This window comes from Strix uralensis, chromosome 21 (genome assembly GCF_047716275.1).
Source record: "Strix uralensis isolate ZFMK-TIS-50842 chromosome 21, bStrUra1, whole genome shotgun sequence".
Lineage (NCBI taxonomy): Eukaryota > Metazoa > Chordata > Aves > Strigiformes > Strigidae > Strix > Strix uralensis.
This window is the reverse complement of record NC_133992.1, coordinates 8,302,085-8,319,536: the sequence shown is the minus strand read 5'-3', so window position 1 is coordinate 8,319,536 and position 17,452 is coordinate 8,302,085. Positions and strand designations below refer to the sequence as shown.

The 17,452-nt window shown below is 43.0% G+C and overlaps 1 protein-coding gene across 1 annotated transcript in view; it reads left to right on the top strand.

The window, feature by feature from the left end:
• Window positions 1-17,452, top strand: part of DDX31 (DEAD-box helicase 31) — a 50,693-nt gene that overhangs the window by 26,855 nt on the left and 6,386 nt on the right. The window contains 3 exon segments of the mRNA XM_074891324.1: window positions 1,387-1,468; window positions 7,441-7,552; window positions 12,855-13,035. Of these exon segments, the coding sequence (XP_074747425.1) occupies window positions 1,387-1,468; window positions 7,441-7,552; window positions 12,855-13,035 (375 nt within the window).

The following is a 17,452-nucleotide window of genomic DNA, read 5'->3' as shown; positions in this document are numbered from 1 at the left end:
CAGTGTCTTGCTATCAGGACTGGAGAATAAATCATCTGGTTGAATCTACAGGAGGAATGTGAGTCGACAGAATGAAAATAAATGCCCGATGTGAAGCCTGACTAGGACAGCTGACTGAGTCTCCTGTATTTAAAAAAAAAAAATGCTATGGGGTCCCTAATGGGCTGGGCTTTGGCTTTACACTTCAGCTGAGAGGGAAGGTGAGTTCTCAGAATGGGGAAGGAAATCAAGCCATGTATTTGATGTTAGAGGTGGCTCTTGAGGCTGTAAATGAATTGGAGAGTGTGTGTGTCCATCGGGAAGTGTGTCTCTGAGCTTTGACCCAAGTGACATAGCAAGAAGTTAGAATGATGTAAGATTTTGTGGGAAAGAGCGATGATGTGACCAGAGGGAAGGAAGCTGCAGGAGAGTTGGCTTGATAGGAAATGTTCCTTGGGATCCTGTTGTTACCCTCTGAGCTTGAGTCACTATGAGAAGGAGCTGTGTCTTTACACAGCTTTAGTTTTAGCTCTTTGGTTTTGAGAGCGTGGTTGCTAACATGGGTGGAAACAAATGTCTGTAAACATCAAAGCACTTTGTCCCTTTGAATGAGGGTTGAGCAATGTCTAATTCCAGAGATTCTGGAAGGTAAACTGAGGGAGACAAGACGTAGGAGAAGTAGCAAAGTAAGCAGAGCACATCTTTCCAGCCTGCGTGTGTGTCTCAGTCAGTCTCTTTCTCACACTTGCACAAGCAACCAAGTGCAGACACCTGCTCCCTGCCCGTGGCATCTGATGTACAGTAAAATGTTTGACACCCTCTGGGTTCAAGGTGGAGGTTACAGATCTTATTGTTTATAGTTGTAAAGCAAATCTATAAGAAACATTAGTGTTATGAGCTGCTTCAACTCTGGTTTGAGTTTCTTTTAGTGGAAAACATAAGCAAATGGTTCCCAGTTGTCTTGGTGCTTCTCAACGCAGGGAAAGAAAAATTATGAAAACAACAGACATATAATTAAAAGCCTAAATTTTTTCTTTAATCAGTTACTCTGGTTGAGACCCAAGGAGACTTTCAGTGAACTGAAAGTCCACCCGCAGTTATTTTGATGCTCTGTTAGAATTGGAGTGTGTGTTGATGACTTGTAACAGAGACAAGATTGGGGGTAAAATTGTGTCTCTGTTTCAGTGAAAGCACCAGTTTAGCTGGGGTCAAGATTTTACAGTAGTTACACTTTTAAGGGTTGCTGAGGGAGTGTCTGGGGTGAGACCTTATGTATTTCAGGGAAAAATTCTTAAGTTGAACATGTAAATCTCAATCTTTTAGCTATCTTTTATCAGCCTGTGGCTCATTAGACACTATATTTGAAAAGTAGGAGAAATGGTAATTTTTTTGTCTTTGTTGCCTCAGTGTTTCAGAGATAAAGATGGAGAAGGTATTATCCACCCTGATGAAAGATGATCGCTTCAAGTTGCACAGACCAAGAAGCAAGGTGAGTTGTTATGCTGATTTGGAATTGCTCCAATTTTCATTTACCTGTTAAACATCACAAGTATTCCTCCCTTAGCTTCTATGTTTACAATATGAGGGTTGATATATCTGCAATGTCAAGCAGTGCAAATAATTCTAGAATTGCCTTATATCACAATTGCTCAATCTTTAAGCTGTTGTCCCCAAAAAGCAGTTGCTTCTAACTCTTCAGCAAATATTTTTGTTACAGACAGTGAATGTTTCTGGCTGCAAAAGCTTCGGGCTTTTTTCCCCCACAGTGTTTCTGTTCTTGGCTTTTCTGCACTAAAATGCTGTTGGAGATCACAAACGACACTACTTCTCTGAAGAAATAAGGCAGATGTATTTGGTGATGTGTTACATAGGTTTTTTTTATTATCTGTATTTACTTGGAGCCTAAAACAAAGCTCACTGTGTTGACAGGCATCTTTTCATTGACTTCGGCAAGCTTTGGGTCTGCCTTCAAGTTGCTAATTCACAGAATTCAGTCATTTGCAATTGATGTCTCAGGCATTTCTGCATTCTGGCAAATTAAATCCTCCAAGAACCCTCATTTTGAATGGAAGTCAAGAATGTGTCAAGCATGATGCAGCATGCTCTTTTTTTTCTCTTGTTGCTGTTTTGCCTGCTCGTTCTTTCTGTTATACCATGTATGAGCCTTCTTGTTTCCTGCAGATGACTGTTACGAACTGTGGTGTTCTTGGTAAACATGCTTTTGAAAGATGTTCAGTTTTCCTATGTGCCCTATATTTCACAGAAAGCCAGATCTGTGGCTCATCTGAGATACAGCTCTATTTAAAGCTCTTTCCCACCACTGCACAGTTTTTCACTGAAATCAGCCTGTAATGCCTATATTTTAAATGTCTGGAACATGCGTAGGATACGGCTTCTTAACTTGTTCAACAAATATGTAAAAGTTTAGTCGTGCTTTGTCAGTGCAGAAATTATTTCAAATAATTGTTGTGTGTATAAATACTTCCCTTTTCTCCCAAATGTGCTTATAGGCAGGTAACTTTGGGTTTCCTTTGGAGACTTTTTCAACAATTACATTTATGCAGAAATCACACTTTAAATTTGTTGCTGATGTGGGACAGAATAGTATTTGTACTGGGCTTGAGGACAAATGTTATTGGATAGAAAGTGAGCAAAAAAGAACATGTTTTTTTAGGAAATTATGATCTGACTTTTGAAAAGTGACAGGAGAAAATGCCTGCTCAGTGTTGTTGAATGTCAGAGCCCAGTACTTGCGCGGGTTCGAAATCATTGATCCATTTGGAACATTCTCTCCTAAACATCTCGGTGCCTTCGGAACAGCAATAAAAAGCTAACAAGTCTGTTTGCTACCAGGACTGATCAAATTGGTATTTCTACCATGCTTTCAAATTGTAAAATACTTTACATGTATAAGCACAGAATATTCTAAATACTCTTGGTTTATCTTTCTCCCTTTCCTTCAAAAAAAATACAAAACCAAACGATATTTGCAAGTAGCTCTTACTCTGGTTTTTGCTCAGCAGCACTGCCCGGGCATGCTCTGCCATGCCAGGCGCTGTACAGGAGTACGTGTACAGAAGGAGCTGGGTCCTTTCACTTGCAGCCAAAGGTGGGATTGAATTCCTCTCTTCCTTCTGCCATCAAAGCAAATGGGGTTTTGCTGCTGACTTCACTGGAGCTGAGATATACCCGCTCTGGCTGTAGGATGGTCTGAATCTGCTGCAGGAACTTATAAATACAGAATAACCTATTTTTTTATGACTCAGAATCTGAAAGGATTGGGACTAAGAAATAAGTTTCTCTTTATGGAAAAGATTCTGTGTCATTTAATGGGGATGAAATTATAGTAGTTCTGTCAATATCAAATAGGCTTCTTCAGGAGTTACTTGAAATATATATATTAAATGCAATCAAGGATTCATGCTGTTTGTTAGCTTTGTATTTTATTGCCATCAGAGGCTCTGTAAGTGGTCTGCAGTGCTTTCTCAGAAGCTGCAGGGGCGTGTTTCCAAGTTTTCAACAGGGTTAATTTCTGTTAAGTTTGCTGTACAGTAAGCTGGGAATGCAATGGGACATTGCGTAGGCCAGAGAGTGATTGAGGACTTGTTAGGAGGAGCTGAACCTGATCCGTTTGTGATGTTGCCATTCGAGAGAGTGTTAGCTTTGCTTATCAGCTCTCCATGCATTGAGTCATGTATATATTATGGTCGTGCACACAGGAACCTCATTATAATGCTCTTCGGTTCTCGTTGCCTCAACTGAAGTCCATTATAAGTACCACGTTGGAACATGTATTTTTTGGGCTTCTGTGTACAGCCAGGGAGCAAGCTGAAGTGCCTGTAAAATGTATATTTTATATTTAGGTATATAAAATATATATGTGGCTATGTCTGGGTGTGTGAATGTTCACCTGCCTACAAAGAGAATAAATTTGATCTTTCAACTTTTATGGAGGGGGGCAGGGGAACTTGGTGAGTTCTAGAGAAGGTGTGTGGAGGTTAGTAAAAAGTTGTTATTAAAACAAAATCCTTCATTTTGTTTTGAAGTATAATGGAAGCAGGAGATGTTACAGCCTGGCTTTTTGGCGCTTTTCATCCCATCGTTTTTTTTTTTTTACTGTTTCTACGAAAGAACTTTTCTACCTCAGTCTAGTTTTACTGTATTTCAATTCCTTCTCCCATTAACATATTCTCTTAATGAAATCAGAAGCTTTCAGTACTTATCCCAGCCTCTCAAACCTGAAAGCTGCAGTCTTTATAATCAGAAGTTCCCTTCTTCTGAAAGAAATAAGTATGCCTCTTCCTGGTGTGGCTGGCGTTTGGCGGAGTCCCCTTGATGACTTGAATCAGTTAAATAACACTGCATCCAGGCCAGTTTCATCTTTAGGCTCACGGATATTGTTATTGATCACAGTCATTACGCTAGTGGTTAGGGATCTGCCAGAATAGGCTCTTATCCTAAGCAAACATGTGGTAGAGAAAGTTCTCCTATCCCACTATTTCTCCATAATGGCAATAATGCTTCTTACTTAACAGATGTAACAAATTCATCTAGATGGAGAGTAGATAAAGCAAACCTCTGGGGTAGGCTTTTATCTTTTGGGTCTTGGAAAAATGTGTAAGGTCTCAAATTAATTGTCCTGTTCATTCAAACCAAGATACGAGCAGGATTAAAGCTTGCTTGTGTGAGTAAAGCATACAGGATGCCTTCCAGTGCACTTCCAGTAGCACTGTTTTATTTGATCTGTCCAGACACTCACATGGTGTGCAGGTTTTATTTTCACGGTTTGGCTCTAAGTCAGTTTTAAATTTAGATTTATTTTTTTATTATTATTGTTTTGGTTTTGTTTTTTTTTTTTTTTTTTTTTTAGATAAACCTCCCTGAAAGGCAGGAATCAAACACGGATTTTTTTTCATGCCCATTAGGGGGCAATTTTAAAATGAGATCTGTCTCAAGGGGCTGAAGGGGATAAAAGACAAGGTGGAGATGGGAGGAGGGGAGAAGCTGTTTTCTGAGTACATTATGTTTCCTGCCATTTGCTTTTTTTCATTTATTTCTCTTGGACTGACCTCACACTTTGGAAATTATGCACCTAGTTTCTTATCCCTCATTTTTGTCTTACCTTTTTTTTTTTCCCCCCAGCACCAGGAAGAAGAGATGCCTCATTTTGAAACCTAAAGGGGGGAATAAGAAAAGTCCTTTGTAATATATTGCCATATTATCACTAAATCCCCTGACAGTTGTGACACAGAAGCAAGTCACCTGTCACTTAAGCTTGAGGTCTCTTTAATTTTCTCCTGGAATTCGCACCAGGCTGTCTTTAATTTGAGGCCTTTATTGGAATTCTGAAACCTTTCTGCCTCCCCGGTGCTCAGATCTATTCTGAGTGCTGTTACAGAATGTATACAATAACCAACAGAGGGATTCAGAGGGGGCTGAAGCACTGTTTATTTAACACTCTGGAGGGATTTTCGTGCTTATTCGGTCCTGGCTACCCGGCTTTCAATATCGCTTTGACAACCGTTATGCCCTTCTCATTAATTTTAAACAGTTAAAACACAGGAAAAAGAGAAAAAGTTTTCATTATTAAAGTGCTTTACTTTTTAATAACAGAGGATTCTGTCCGCCAGGGGAAAGGGCAAGCCTCACTAATTTCACATTCATATTAAAAAACGCTGGGAAGGTGACACTTTGTGCTGCCAGGAGGCTTAACAAAAGAAAAGTGATGGGGGCTAGGAGGAGCAGGTGGGGGGAGAAAGTTTTATGTTTCACGTCAATGGAAACTTGTTAGTCACAGCAACGAGTGTCCACTTCGGGGAGGCAGCACCACTTGTAGTTTATTAAGCCTTTACAGAGGCCCCTCGACTGGAGACTGTCTCAACTGATTAATAGGCGGACGTTAAGTCAAACTAAAAGGATCTGTGAAACGATGTGTGTTGTGAGTCTTTCTCGAGTGGACTGGGAGACAGGTAGCAGAGAAGGGAAATCTGGGAGACTCATCATGGAGGCTTAAAATACCCGCCTTGTCTTTGGAGATGCAGATGGACAGTTAGTCCAGGTAGGGAGTGAGCAGGAGCTCTAGTCCCCACGTGTGTTTGCTTTGTTGAAGAATAACCCAGTGGCTGGAAGCTGTGGGATCCTGAGTTCAGAAGAGGGCACTGTGCAGGGAGTTTAAACTACATTCAGGGTCTGTCTCTGGTCAGATTTGCTGTTAGGCTATAGAGTGGCAGATCTGGGTCAGCAAAACATTTTGTTTAGGGTGCCAGCAGCATCGCCTGGCTTCCACGATCACTGAGGTTCGCGGTGTCAGTGTGATATGGTTCCCCTGGACTGGCAGCAGTGCTGACACGATGCTCGCAGCTGCGAGGGAAGGAGGGTTTTGCAGCATTAGCATGCAAATCTACCAGGGAGGAACAACAGGATTGTTGCCTTGGCACAGGCCTAGCACAGAATCCTGGGAGCTGGATGTTTGTTTTCAGTCAGCCCTGGTCAGATGAGGGGGTTGACCAGTATCAAGTTACTGCCTTGGATCTGGCACTCTTAGACTTGGATGCTGGTTCCTGTCTGAGTAGCTTTAGAGAACTGTGGCCCTTTCTTTGGAGAGGTTCACTTCCATGGCTGCTTGGCTTTGCACTTTGCTGTCAACTTTCTATCAAAAATTCTCTTGTTTTCTTCTGCTCGGCTACTTTAGAGGGAGATACAGCCTCTTTTCTCCTCCCAGTAACAGCTTGGTCCCAGGAATGATTGTTTTCCTGAACTGCATCCTACAGTCTGATCCTGGGGAAACATGAGCACATGCAAAATTGCCCTTTTGGTCTAAGTTTCTTCTGTCATCCCTTTGGTGCAAGAGGCTTGTCTTATTGTAGAGGAACCACGTGACGGCAGTTACAGTTAAGTAACTTGTTGACAGTGAGCAAACTTCATGTAGGCATCGAAAACAAGAAGTTCATTTGGCTGGCTTTGTTCACAGGTACTAAATTTTGTCTGTTCTCTGGAGCTTGGGGGTGAACATAGATCTCCTGCCCCATAAGTGCCAAGAACAGGCCAGGTGTTTTGGGAAATTGCACAGGGGAACTTGCAACATCAGTCTAAAACTGTTAGCACGGAGTCTGAGGGGAGTTATTCCAAATAACTCCAATGGAAACAAGCAGTGGTATCTGGCCTGTGGAATCTGGGGGGAAAAAAAAAAAAAAAAAAGGCAAGGGAAAAAGATACGTGATAGATGTTAGAAAACACAGAATTAAAATTGATTTGCTCTCCTCACCACACAGTGCTCACTGGCTGCTTTGACTTTAACGTCTTTATCTGTATTTTTTTCCTCTAGTAATATTGAGAGGATTACCTTTGTTGGCCCCTGGGTGGTTACTGTGTGATTTTACTGTTATTAAATCTATTGTAAACTGCTTCATTATTCCTGACTCAAATTCTCTCTTTCCTCTAATCCTCCCACCACCCTTGTAGAAATCCTGTGGCACGGGCCCTCAGGAAGTCCGGGAGCGGGCCACGGTCTTGCAGACAAAATTTGAAAATTACATTCACTCCAGCGAGGGGACTGTCCGGTGGGCAAAGAAAGGTCAGTGCATTTCTTTTCAGTTTATTCCAGAAGGGTTCATATAAGCTGCCAAGGTTTTATTCTGCGGGAGGCCTTCAGGGAAAAGGCCTGGAAGAAACATTTTGGGGCCATTGGGCTCTGTAGGGGGTTGAGATGGGCCCAGAAGGCTTTGTGATGATATTAAATGTTAATTTCTTGCATTCCCATATTACGTGCAAATGAGGTTTAATCTTGGCTTTCAATAGGATTCACATCCGAGGGCTCTGACCCAGTCGCATGAGCGAATAGATTATGTGTGTTATGCTGGAAGGTCATGGGTGACCTGCTTAACCACATCCTGGTGCAGTACCCGTTAGATGCTTTCAGTTTACACCCGGGATGAATTTGAAGCCTGTAAGACAGGATGCCTTGGGAACAACTCTTAACAGGCAGGGATCTTAGGCTGGGGTTGTTGTGTGGGATGGGAGAAAAATGTGAGAGAAGGCAACTACTCAGAAAGGCAGAAAGAGGAAAAAGTGGGATGGATTTAATAATAATTGTAGCTAGGGGTAAATCTGGGATTTGATCTCCCATCTTTGCCGAGCAGGATGCGCAGCGGTTGTGATTGAGCGGTACCAGAAACTTCCCTTCTGCTTCTCAGTTTGGAAAATCCAGAGGAAGGTGGATTTTAGGGAAAGATTAAAAACTTGCCAGGGATATAGTTGGAAAACAAACACTGAGTAGTCTCCTGAGAGGATCCAAAATGGTGGTGCAATGTAGGAACCCCTCTTCTGTGTCCTGCTCTGTTGCCCAGTAAGGCTGATCTGGGTGCACCTGAAAACTGAGTAGCTGTTGTAAAGGGAATGCGGGAAGTCAGGCCCCAAAGGTCCTTGACAATTACTTGGAATTTCGTTGTTAAATATTGAGACAAGTCCACAAAATACAAACTCTCTATGCAAGAGACTAAATGACTCTTGCTCACAGTATATAGGACTAGAGCCTTTCCCCTTTTTTTGAGCCTCCTCTTCCCACATGTCTCCCTTCCCCATTGTTTTCTTTTTCACCTCATTTGTCACTTTGATCTGAGTCAAATCCTGCTGTCTAAGCTTGCACAGAAGTCCTGTTGATGTCAGTTCTGCAGCACTTCCAGTTAGGTTTGGATGAGAGGGGTCCTGATGAGATGAATTTTAATGGTCTACATGATTTCTGTTTGCCATTATATATACCTGCTGAATGCGTGTGCGTACAAGTGTACCATATGTGCTAAACTACATAAATCACCTACCGAGGGATCCAAAACCAGTGGGGAAATGGGCCTGTGAGCTGTACAATGCCATCATAGAACTGGATAAGGGAAGGCTGTTCTCAACTAGAAGTTAAGTTCAGCATTAAAATGTTTGGAATAATGAGAAGTGATTGTTCAAGGGTTCGAAGGTGCTGTTTTCTTCTGAATGCTGTACTAACTTGTCAGGCAATGACATAGCAGAACGACTAGAGCTCGTACTGTAACTACCTGCTTACCCCAAATTATTCTGCATGCTTTTAACGGTGCATGGCCATAGTGGTGGACGAGGTATTTGAAATGCTCCTGTTCTGCTCTTTGCTCTGCCCTGTGCCACTGCATGTCTCTGTGCTGATTCTCACTCCCCCTGCCCCCAGTTGCAGTGCTTATTTCTTTCCTCGGGGTTTCAAAATACCTTTCTCCTACAGTGAAAGTGTTAGAGGCTTGCTACACAAGCAGCTTGCTTGCACCCATTTTCAGGTGTGTTGTGCTACTTGACTGGTGTAATTACTTTTTATAGCTGCACTTTTAACTCCACAACCTCAAAGCATGTGGCTAATATGATCAAATCCTTGATTCTGCATGGATGAGCTTCTTGTTGCTCCCCTGGGATTTCTTATACCCCATGCAAACTTCTAACCTGAAATGATTGTGACAGGGGGAACAACTGAATGGCTCTGGTCACACTTAGAAAACCTCTGTGGTTTCTCTCTGTGCAGCACATGTCACTGTGCACACACACACACACCCCCCCACGCACACTTGTTGCTGATCTCAGCTCTAATAACTTTTTTAGCCACGGACAAGAAGTGCACAAAATATATCAGGAAATGCTGAAATGTTGTGCATCCCATTTATCTTGTACAGGAGCACTCCACCTCTTTTTCCTACTCTGCTATCTACATATGCAAATTTTCCACTGCTGAGTGGCTTCCATAAGCCCCCTTTTCCTCCCCTCTGCGCCAGGCATCATGAATAATTAACATGGCAGCTGGCTTTTGCTTTCATGGCAGACAATCAATTGGAAACTGTGCCAGAGATGCATTTGTTTCTCTCTCTTTTTCTCTTTTTCCCCATTTTCTGACCTAGTCAATGTTAATAAGCAGTGTTTTCACTGCAGCCTGCTTTCAAAAGGCGAGTGGCTCCCTGCCCACTCACCCCTTCTGCCTCTTGGTCCTGTGTCTTCCAAACTCAAATCAAATGGTTCAGTGAAGGTGCTGCCCTTCAAACTTGATTGACTGATCAGCGGTGAGGTGGGTGGGAGGAGGGGTACGGCTGGGCCCTGCTACCTGAAGGCTGAATCTCATGAAGTGTGGGGTTCCTTTTGGGAAGTGGAGGACTCATCCAAAGGGTTGCATGGTGATAGGTGTTCTGTTTTGGAGCTGTGGGGACAGACAGAGCTCAGGAGACTGATCCTTTGTGCCACTGGGGTTACAGAAAGGGTAAGGAAGCAAACCCTGCTTTTCTCCTCCATGTTTCCCCATTTTGTAGCCAACAGTTGAGCATTTTGCCTCTGTCTTCAGCATAAGTGTGTTGAGAGGGACAGCAGAGCTACAGGAGCCCACTGCCGTGGCACGATGCTTGAATCTGTGGTGGTTTTAGAGCACTCTTCCTTCCTGTTCCCACACGCTCTGTACGCTGGCAAAACGCCTCCACCGGTTTATCCAGCCGTGCGGCTGAGGCTGCGCTCTGGGGCCAGCACTGGGAACTGGCTGCCAGCTGAGAGCGTGGTGAACAGGTTATGTCACCTGTCTCACTTTCATATCTCATTACTCTCTTGTCCCCTGTTTAAAAAATAACCAACAAACCAACCTATCTAACCTCCATCATATGTAACGCTCTCTTTTTTTTTCTTTGACTTTCCACACTTCCATTTCCTTTAGAAAAGTGGGGATGCACAGGTGCAAAGGACCAATCTAAATCCACTCTCTTACATGAGTGCAAGTCTGAATCCCACCCCAGGCCAGTATACAGTTGCCTTCAACTCATGTTGGTGTGGCAAAAACTGTAACAGCTGAGGCAGTTTGCTCCTGTGGCGTTAAGATGAGGTACCCTTGATGTGAGCTATGGCCTGACCAGCGCTGTTACCAGTCTTTTTGAGTTGTTTTCATAAAGCTCTCTTTGATCACAGAATTATAAAAGAATTTCAACTTTTAAAAAAAAGCTTTTAATATCTGGCCACTGTAATTGCACATAAAAGCCAGGAAATGTGATTCTGGCAGCACTGAGGGGTCTAAAGACCTGATAGTAAAGATTTAAAGAAGAATCACACCCACAAAGGTCTTCATTTAAATCTCATGGGGGCTGTAATGAACATTAGCAGCTCTGAGCTCCTTAGAGGTGAGATGGTTGCAGGAGCTGAGGTTTCGACCTGCTGGTACAGGAGGGCTGTTAGTTCTGCTTTGGGTTAGTGTCTTGCAGCTCTCGCTGGTTTTGCAGGCTCTGACTCAGGACTGGATCTGGCAGTTGTCTGTCAGGACTTTGGGAAGAGGGGAGCCTTTGCCACTTTGATTCTCTAACTGATCTGGGGAGTTAGTACCAGCAGCCTTTCCTATCTGAAGAACTGTGAGAGGTGAGCTCAGCCTTCATAATAACAGGATCTTTAGTATCCACCATTTCAAATGCTGTGAGAAAGACAGCTATATTAGCTCCAACAGGACCAAATTCGGAGCGGGAGCAAGTTTGTTTTGTTCATTTTGAAGAGTTACACCTGCTTATAGCGGGTGAATTTGACCAATAACTTTATGAAAAAAAGCAACAGGTTAGGGTTTTTGAGAGCATTTGAGCTGGTTTATAAGCCCTCAGAAGGATATGGCCTTCAGATGAGACACCGAGATGGGGTATTTGGAATTTAGCATTCTCTTTTTGGGAAAACACAGGTCTTCTGATGCTCAGGTGCCTCTGAAAGTAGCGTTGTGAAATTGGGAAGAAGGTGCAAAAAACTCAATCTTTTCTTCTCATCGATTGGGAAAAGGAGTTCGCTTTACTCAGTAAACAGAGATTTGATGGATTCCCAGGGTCCTTCCAGGAGCTGATCTGCTAAAATGACATTTTTATTACTGTTCATAAACTCCAATCTCCGGCTGCTGCCAAGAGATTAGACATAAGCTGTGGGCAAACTTGCTGGTCCGGTGTCTCAACAGGCAAGGGCAGGAGAGGTTAGAGTTTAGAGCTTGCTGCTGTCAGGGGTTGAGAGACAGAGAAAGATGTAGGTGGTGGTTGGAGTGAGGGCTGCGAGGACACAGGAGGTTTAGCAAGCAGAGTAGCAGCAAGGGATTGAAGGGAGGCATTTTCTGAGCTGTGGAGTTTCCTTACTAAAAGTCCCTCTATTCCCCAAAGCAGGGAGGACAGCCTGGGTGTAGTTAATGTTCCGGGTATGTGGAGGAGCAGTGGTAGTGTTCATATTAGTGGATGATCGTCTTTAGAGCAATGAGCCCTGAGGGAAGGGCATTACAGGAATATAAAGATGTGAAGGGAAATTTGCACACAATTCTATTATTTTTCCCTTTCTGAGAAGGTGAGCTCTGTTCTCAGTGTGATGATGAGTCAGGAAATCCATCTGGCTCTCAGATATTTATAAGGGACTAGCTAGTAACTGGTGAAAAATACATGGGCTACTGGGACTGTAATATCAGAGCAGTCTTCCTATGCCATCTCCATGCTTTGCTTTCCCTCTCTTCCTCCCTGTATCTCTATTCCCTCTCTCCCCTTACCTGCTACCATTTGATGTCAACGACTCGTCATGTGAGATGTGCTACAGACATTGTCCTTTCTGGCTAAAGGGGCATCCCTGCAAGAGGCAAACCTAATGCAACTTAATATAGCTTTGTTTCAGTTCCTAACACTCCTCCACCACCTACCTTCCCCTTTCAGGATTGTACTAGTACTATACAACCTTCACAGATTTTTAACATACCAACCTTTTCTACCAGCTGCTGACCAGAAGGTGTCCCAAAGGACAAGACCAATGTTCTTTCAGCTGGAACAGCTGAATCTTTAAGTATATATATATAAAAAAATGCAGTAGCAAACAAAATTAACTTTTTTTTTCTCCCCCCTCAGCACTGCAGTCTTTCCTTTGTGCCTATACCACCTATCCCAGAAACCTCAAGCACATCTTCCACATCAAATCTCTTCACCTGGGTCATGTGGCCAAGAGCTTTGGCCTGAGAGATGCCCCCCAGAACCTGACTGCTCTTCCAGCTGCAGGCTCAAAGAAGAAAACCAAACCAAGACCAAAAAGGTAGGCCAACTTGGTGTTCCTAAGCCGAGGAACACCACACGACAAGCTATGGTGTGCTTTGCTCCTTCAAGGTGGTTGTGCTTGCTCCAGGAATCATAGAATGGTTTGGGTTGGAAGGGACCTCTGGAGATCATTAGTCCAACCCCCTGCCATGGGCAGGTCACGTGTGATTGTTCCTGAGATGCTAAATCATGTTGAGCCATTGGCTTAGATTGCATTGCTCTCTCTAATGTCTTTAGAGACCCTAAAAATTACATTTATTAAACCAACTTGGTTGAACATTTGAGTGTGGATTCAGTTTGAAAACACAAAAAACAATAAGCAAAACAAAAACAAGCAGCTCACCATCCTTTGAGTCTCATGAGCAGAAACAGCCTAATTTTTATTTATACTTCACTCAAGAGCTATGTTGAAGGATGAGGAACAGTACAGGCAGTGAGACTTCCCATAAATTGGAGTGGTTCTCTTTCTGGCAAAGGTCTTGGTTTCTAGAGCTCCAGCAGCAGTCCCGTTGTCATGGCCAAGCACCTCCATTGTAGAAGCTGCCAGATTTTTTCACATCCCCCCCTTCCAGTCACACAGTCCAACAGAGAGCTGTGATCCCTGGTGCAGGATCGCATGCAGTAGCAACTCTTTGTCCTCACCCCTGTCTAGGGAAAGGTGCTCTCAGATACAGCTGTGCTCATAAGTACTTGCTGTTGATATAAGGCATGGAATGATAAAAGCATCAAGGGAACACCAGAGAAATTAATATTTTTGCTTCTCAGATTTGAAGTTGACTGTCCTGCGCATTATGAGCAAGGCTGTATGAGTGCTGATTTATCTCACAAGATAGCCTCTTCCTTCCTGTTCTTGACAAATACCACTGCATCAGGAGCAAACTATGTGTATTACTGTCTTTAAAGGCCTTCTGTGGCCTCCTCTGGCCTTTTTTTATCACCTTTTCTACACTAGACAGGCAGTCTTTTGTAGGCTTTCTCCTGCAGTTCCACCAGCAGTTTCCTGGCTGTCAGATTTGCCGTGGGACAAATTGTGTCCATCCTCTCAGAATGGTCAGCTGCAGCTTGGACTGCTTATTCTTCTCCCTAAGAAGACATTAGCTTAGTATGTGAAGGAAAGGGGAGGCCTGCAGTGTATTTTTTTAGGAGTTAATTATATGATCAACTGTAGTTATATAAGTACAAGCTCAAATCAAAAAGCAGATCTGTTGGTAGAAATGATCCTTCTACAAACTTGTGTTCAGCTGCCTGTAGATTGAAGTAGTTCTGACAAAAGCATTTCTGCAGAATCTTGTGGGATCTCTCCCAGAAAGAGTCTGTAGCAAACCTAGAGTTACAGCTCTGTCCCCTTTGGTCTGTGGACAGGGCTTTTCCTGGGTACTCCTTCCCTGTGTAAGGAATTTGAGACTCCCTGATGCTTCTGGAGGAACAGAGCCCTGAATTCTCTTCTCTGCTTGAAATGGAGCTGGAGGTGCTCAGTATGTCCCATCCTAGCTACTTTGGGTGGGTTCCACAGGATAAATAATCCTCCCTTTTGAGATTACAATGTTAAGGGCTTGCTGTCTTCCCTAGCACAACAGCAGGATACAAACCTCTGACTTAGCAGTGAAATAATTCAAAGGAGGAAAATAATTTTTCTTTTATCAGTATCAATTGTGACTCTTTCCGTGTAATTGTTGCTGCAAACTCCATTATCAAACGTTAGCTGTGCAATTAAAGCACTAATCCACGTAATTGTTCCTGGGTTGGTGACATCTCTTGCACATGTATGTATCTTGGGGAAGGGGGAGGGGGGAAATTGCAAGGGGAAGGGATTTTAAAATAAAAAGTTGGTGACCGCATTGTCCTGCTTTGAGAAGCCACCAGGGACAGGCCACTGATCTGCCTCCTGCTTCAGCTGACCCTCACCAGCAGATGGGCAACAGGATGGGAATGCCCCTGTGAGCAGGGGATTTAACGGAGCTTTATTTCAGGAAGAATAGCCTGATTAGCCGATAAAGAGCATGTAAGATGGTATGGGGTGGGCTTTGATGTCTTGCTGGCCCAGCAGGGTGTCAAGCTATGACTGACAGTAGCGTGTCACAGGATTACTTGGCCTGCAACAATGCCTCTCTCTGTTCCTATGATGTCGCTACTCTGTTAGAGCTACTTTTTCCCTTGTTACAAACCTCTTTTAGACGGCATTCCTCCTCCCCGAGTCTTCATCCTATTATGGTACAGACAAGCTCAAGATACAGTAGGTAGTTTATGCATAGGACGCGTGGGGTTGGGGGATGTGGAAGTGTTAGGACAAATGGTCTGAGAGTGATTTGAAAGCTCATTTGCACGTGGATCATATAATTGCAGCTCAGGGAAAGTGGACAGACTTTGCACAGGTTCGTCACGGCTCAAGCTCCAGATTTCAAATCCGGGAGCATCTGGAAAGTTACGATTCTGCAGAAATAGCCAAAGTTGTGACGTGCAACAATTGTTCTTGCCTGTGAAACTTGTTTCTAATCAACTTTCTCTGTGTGTGCTTAAAAAAAACCCAACAAAACCAATAACAACAAAAACCAGAGAAGATATATTAGTATTTATAGGATAGTTTAGGAAAAGTGAATGTAGATTCATCTCCACTAGTATAAATTCAAGATAGTGCTGTTAACTTAGAGAATCGCTTTTGATTTCACACTGACAAAGCAGAAAGCAGAATTTAACCTGCCATTTAGAAGGCAAATGGTTTTTAATTGTAAAATGCAAGGCTTGAAACTATAACAGCATAGTCACAGAGCAATCTTTTTAATTATTTTTCTCACGTGATACGATGAGTGTTGGTTGTCGTATTACACATTGTCTCCAAACATCCGATACTTGTTTTTAATCAGTCTGCTCACTAAAGCCTCATCTCTCAGCACCTGCTCAGAGAATAAAGAACAGGCAGTCTAGGTTGAAAGTGGGGTAAAGGCAATCATTAAATGTTTCTTTAAGTGGACAAAGAAAACTTTTCATTTCTTTTGAAGTCTTCTTTTGTGCTTAGCACCTCCTTAGAGAGCCTGCTTGGGGAAGGTGAGACAGGACGACAGAGCAGCCAGGTGTGTGACGGTTCAGTGCTGAAATGTGGAAGGAACCCTCCCCTTCTGAACACGCGTGTAAAGCTTCCATGTGTTTCTTAAACCTCTTTGTGCAAACCAACGGTCCCCTTAGCTGTAGCGGTTCTTGCAAAGCCTGATCCGAAGATGGGAAAATAATTGCTCGTGATTTTTTTTGAGAGCTGAAATGCTGTATTTAGGTAAGAGATGAGCACATGAACCAGATACTGTATATTAAGTTACAGTACATCAGCTTAGTAGGTGTCTGGGCTCATGCTTTTACTGAAGGGTAGACGCAAGGAAGCTGATCCCACTTCCATTGAGGGATTAACTGTCTTTCCTCACTGCAGAGAAGCAGCATGCACAGGAAGTCGCTGACGTGCCCAACAGGCATGTCTCTTGACTCTTTCACAATGCCAAAGACCTATTGCCATTCCAGCAAGCATCCCTGTGCTGCTCAATCTTTTGCATTTTGGATCAGTGGGGTTTTATGGGATTTTGTGGTGACTGATGGTCTGTTTTCTACTTTTGAACTCTAGAAGACTGGTGTATGTCCCCAAACGGTTTCACTGTAATGAGGAGTTGCAACTTAATTTGCCTTGTGAATTCAAGCCATTACAAAGAAAGAGATAAATCTTTTAAGTTCGGTAGATTCTGTGGAACTCATTGCTACAGGATATCTCTGATGCCAGAAATGCTCAGAAAGGTTGAATTTACATATGAATATCAAGTGTATTCATAGTTGCTACAGCATGTGCAAAAAGTGAGTATAAAAATTAAGGTGAAAGTCCCCTCATGCTTCAGGGTTTAAGTCCAACCCTGAACTAAAATGGGATCAAGAAAAGGTGTCCAGGGTGATTCTGTTTGAGTGGATTGATTTGTATCATTATGACGTTGCCGTTGCTCTAATATGGATATCATCATGCCCTTAAGGTTTTGACTGCAAGATTATTGTGCTAATTCGTTCTTCAGCATTTAGTGGTCAGATAGAATTAGACTCCTGCTGAGAAATATACCTTTCAACCCTGCATATCCTCCTCTGTATGGCTAAGGCAGCAGTCTCCTTCGGGTGAAAGCTCGTAGCCTTTTACCTTCTCTCCTACCTCATATCCTTGATTCCACTTTTGATCATCTTGACATTGACAATTTTGGAAAGACTAATGCTTCTATTGACAGGGCTTGTGAATCAAGGATGCAGCTGGGTCTCCCTGCACAGCAATTGTCTAATCATTAGAAGCAGTTTGCCTGCCAGTTTTTGCGTGGCATTTACAGCTTTCCTAATATCACTTAATTAGTCAAAATGCAAGTTTGGAATTCTGCCCACTGGGAATTTCACTTGGTTTGGGCAGT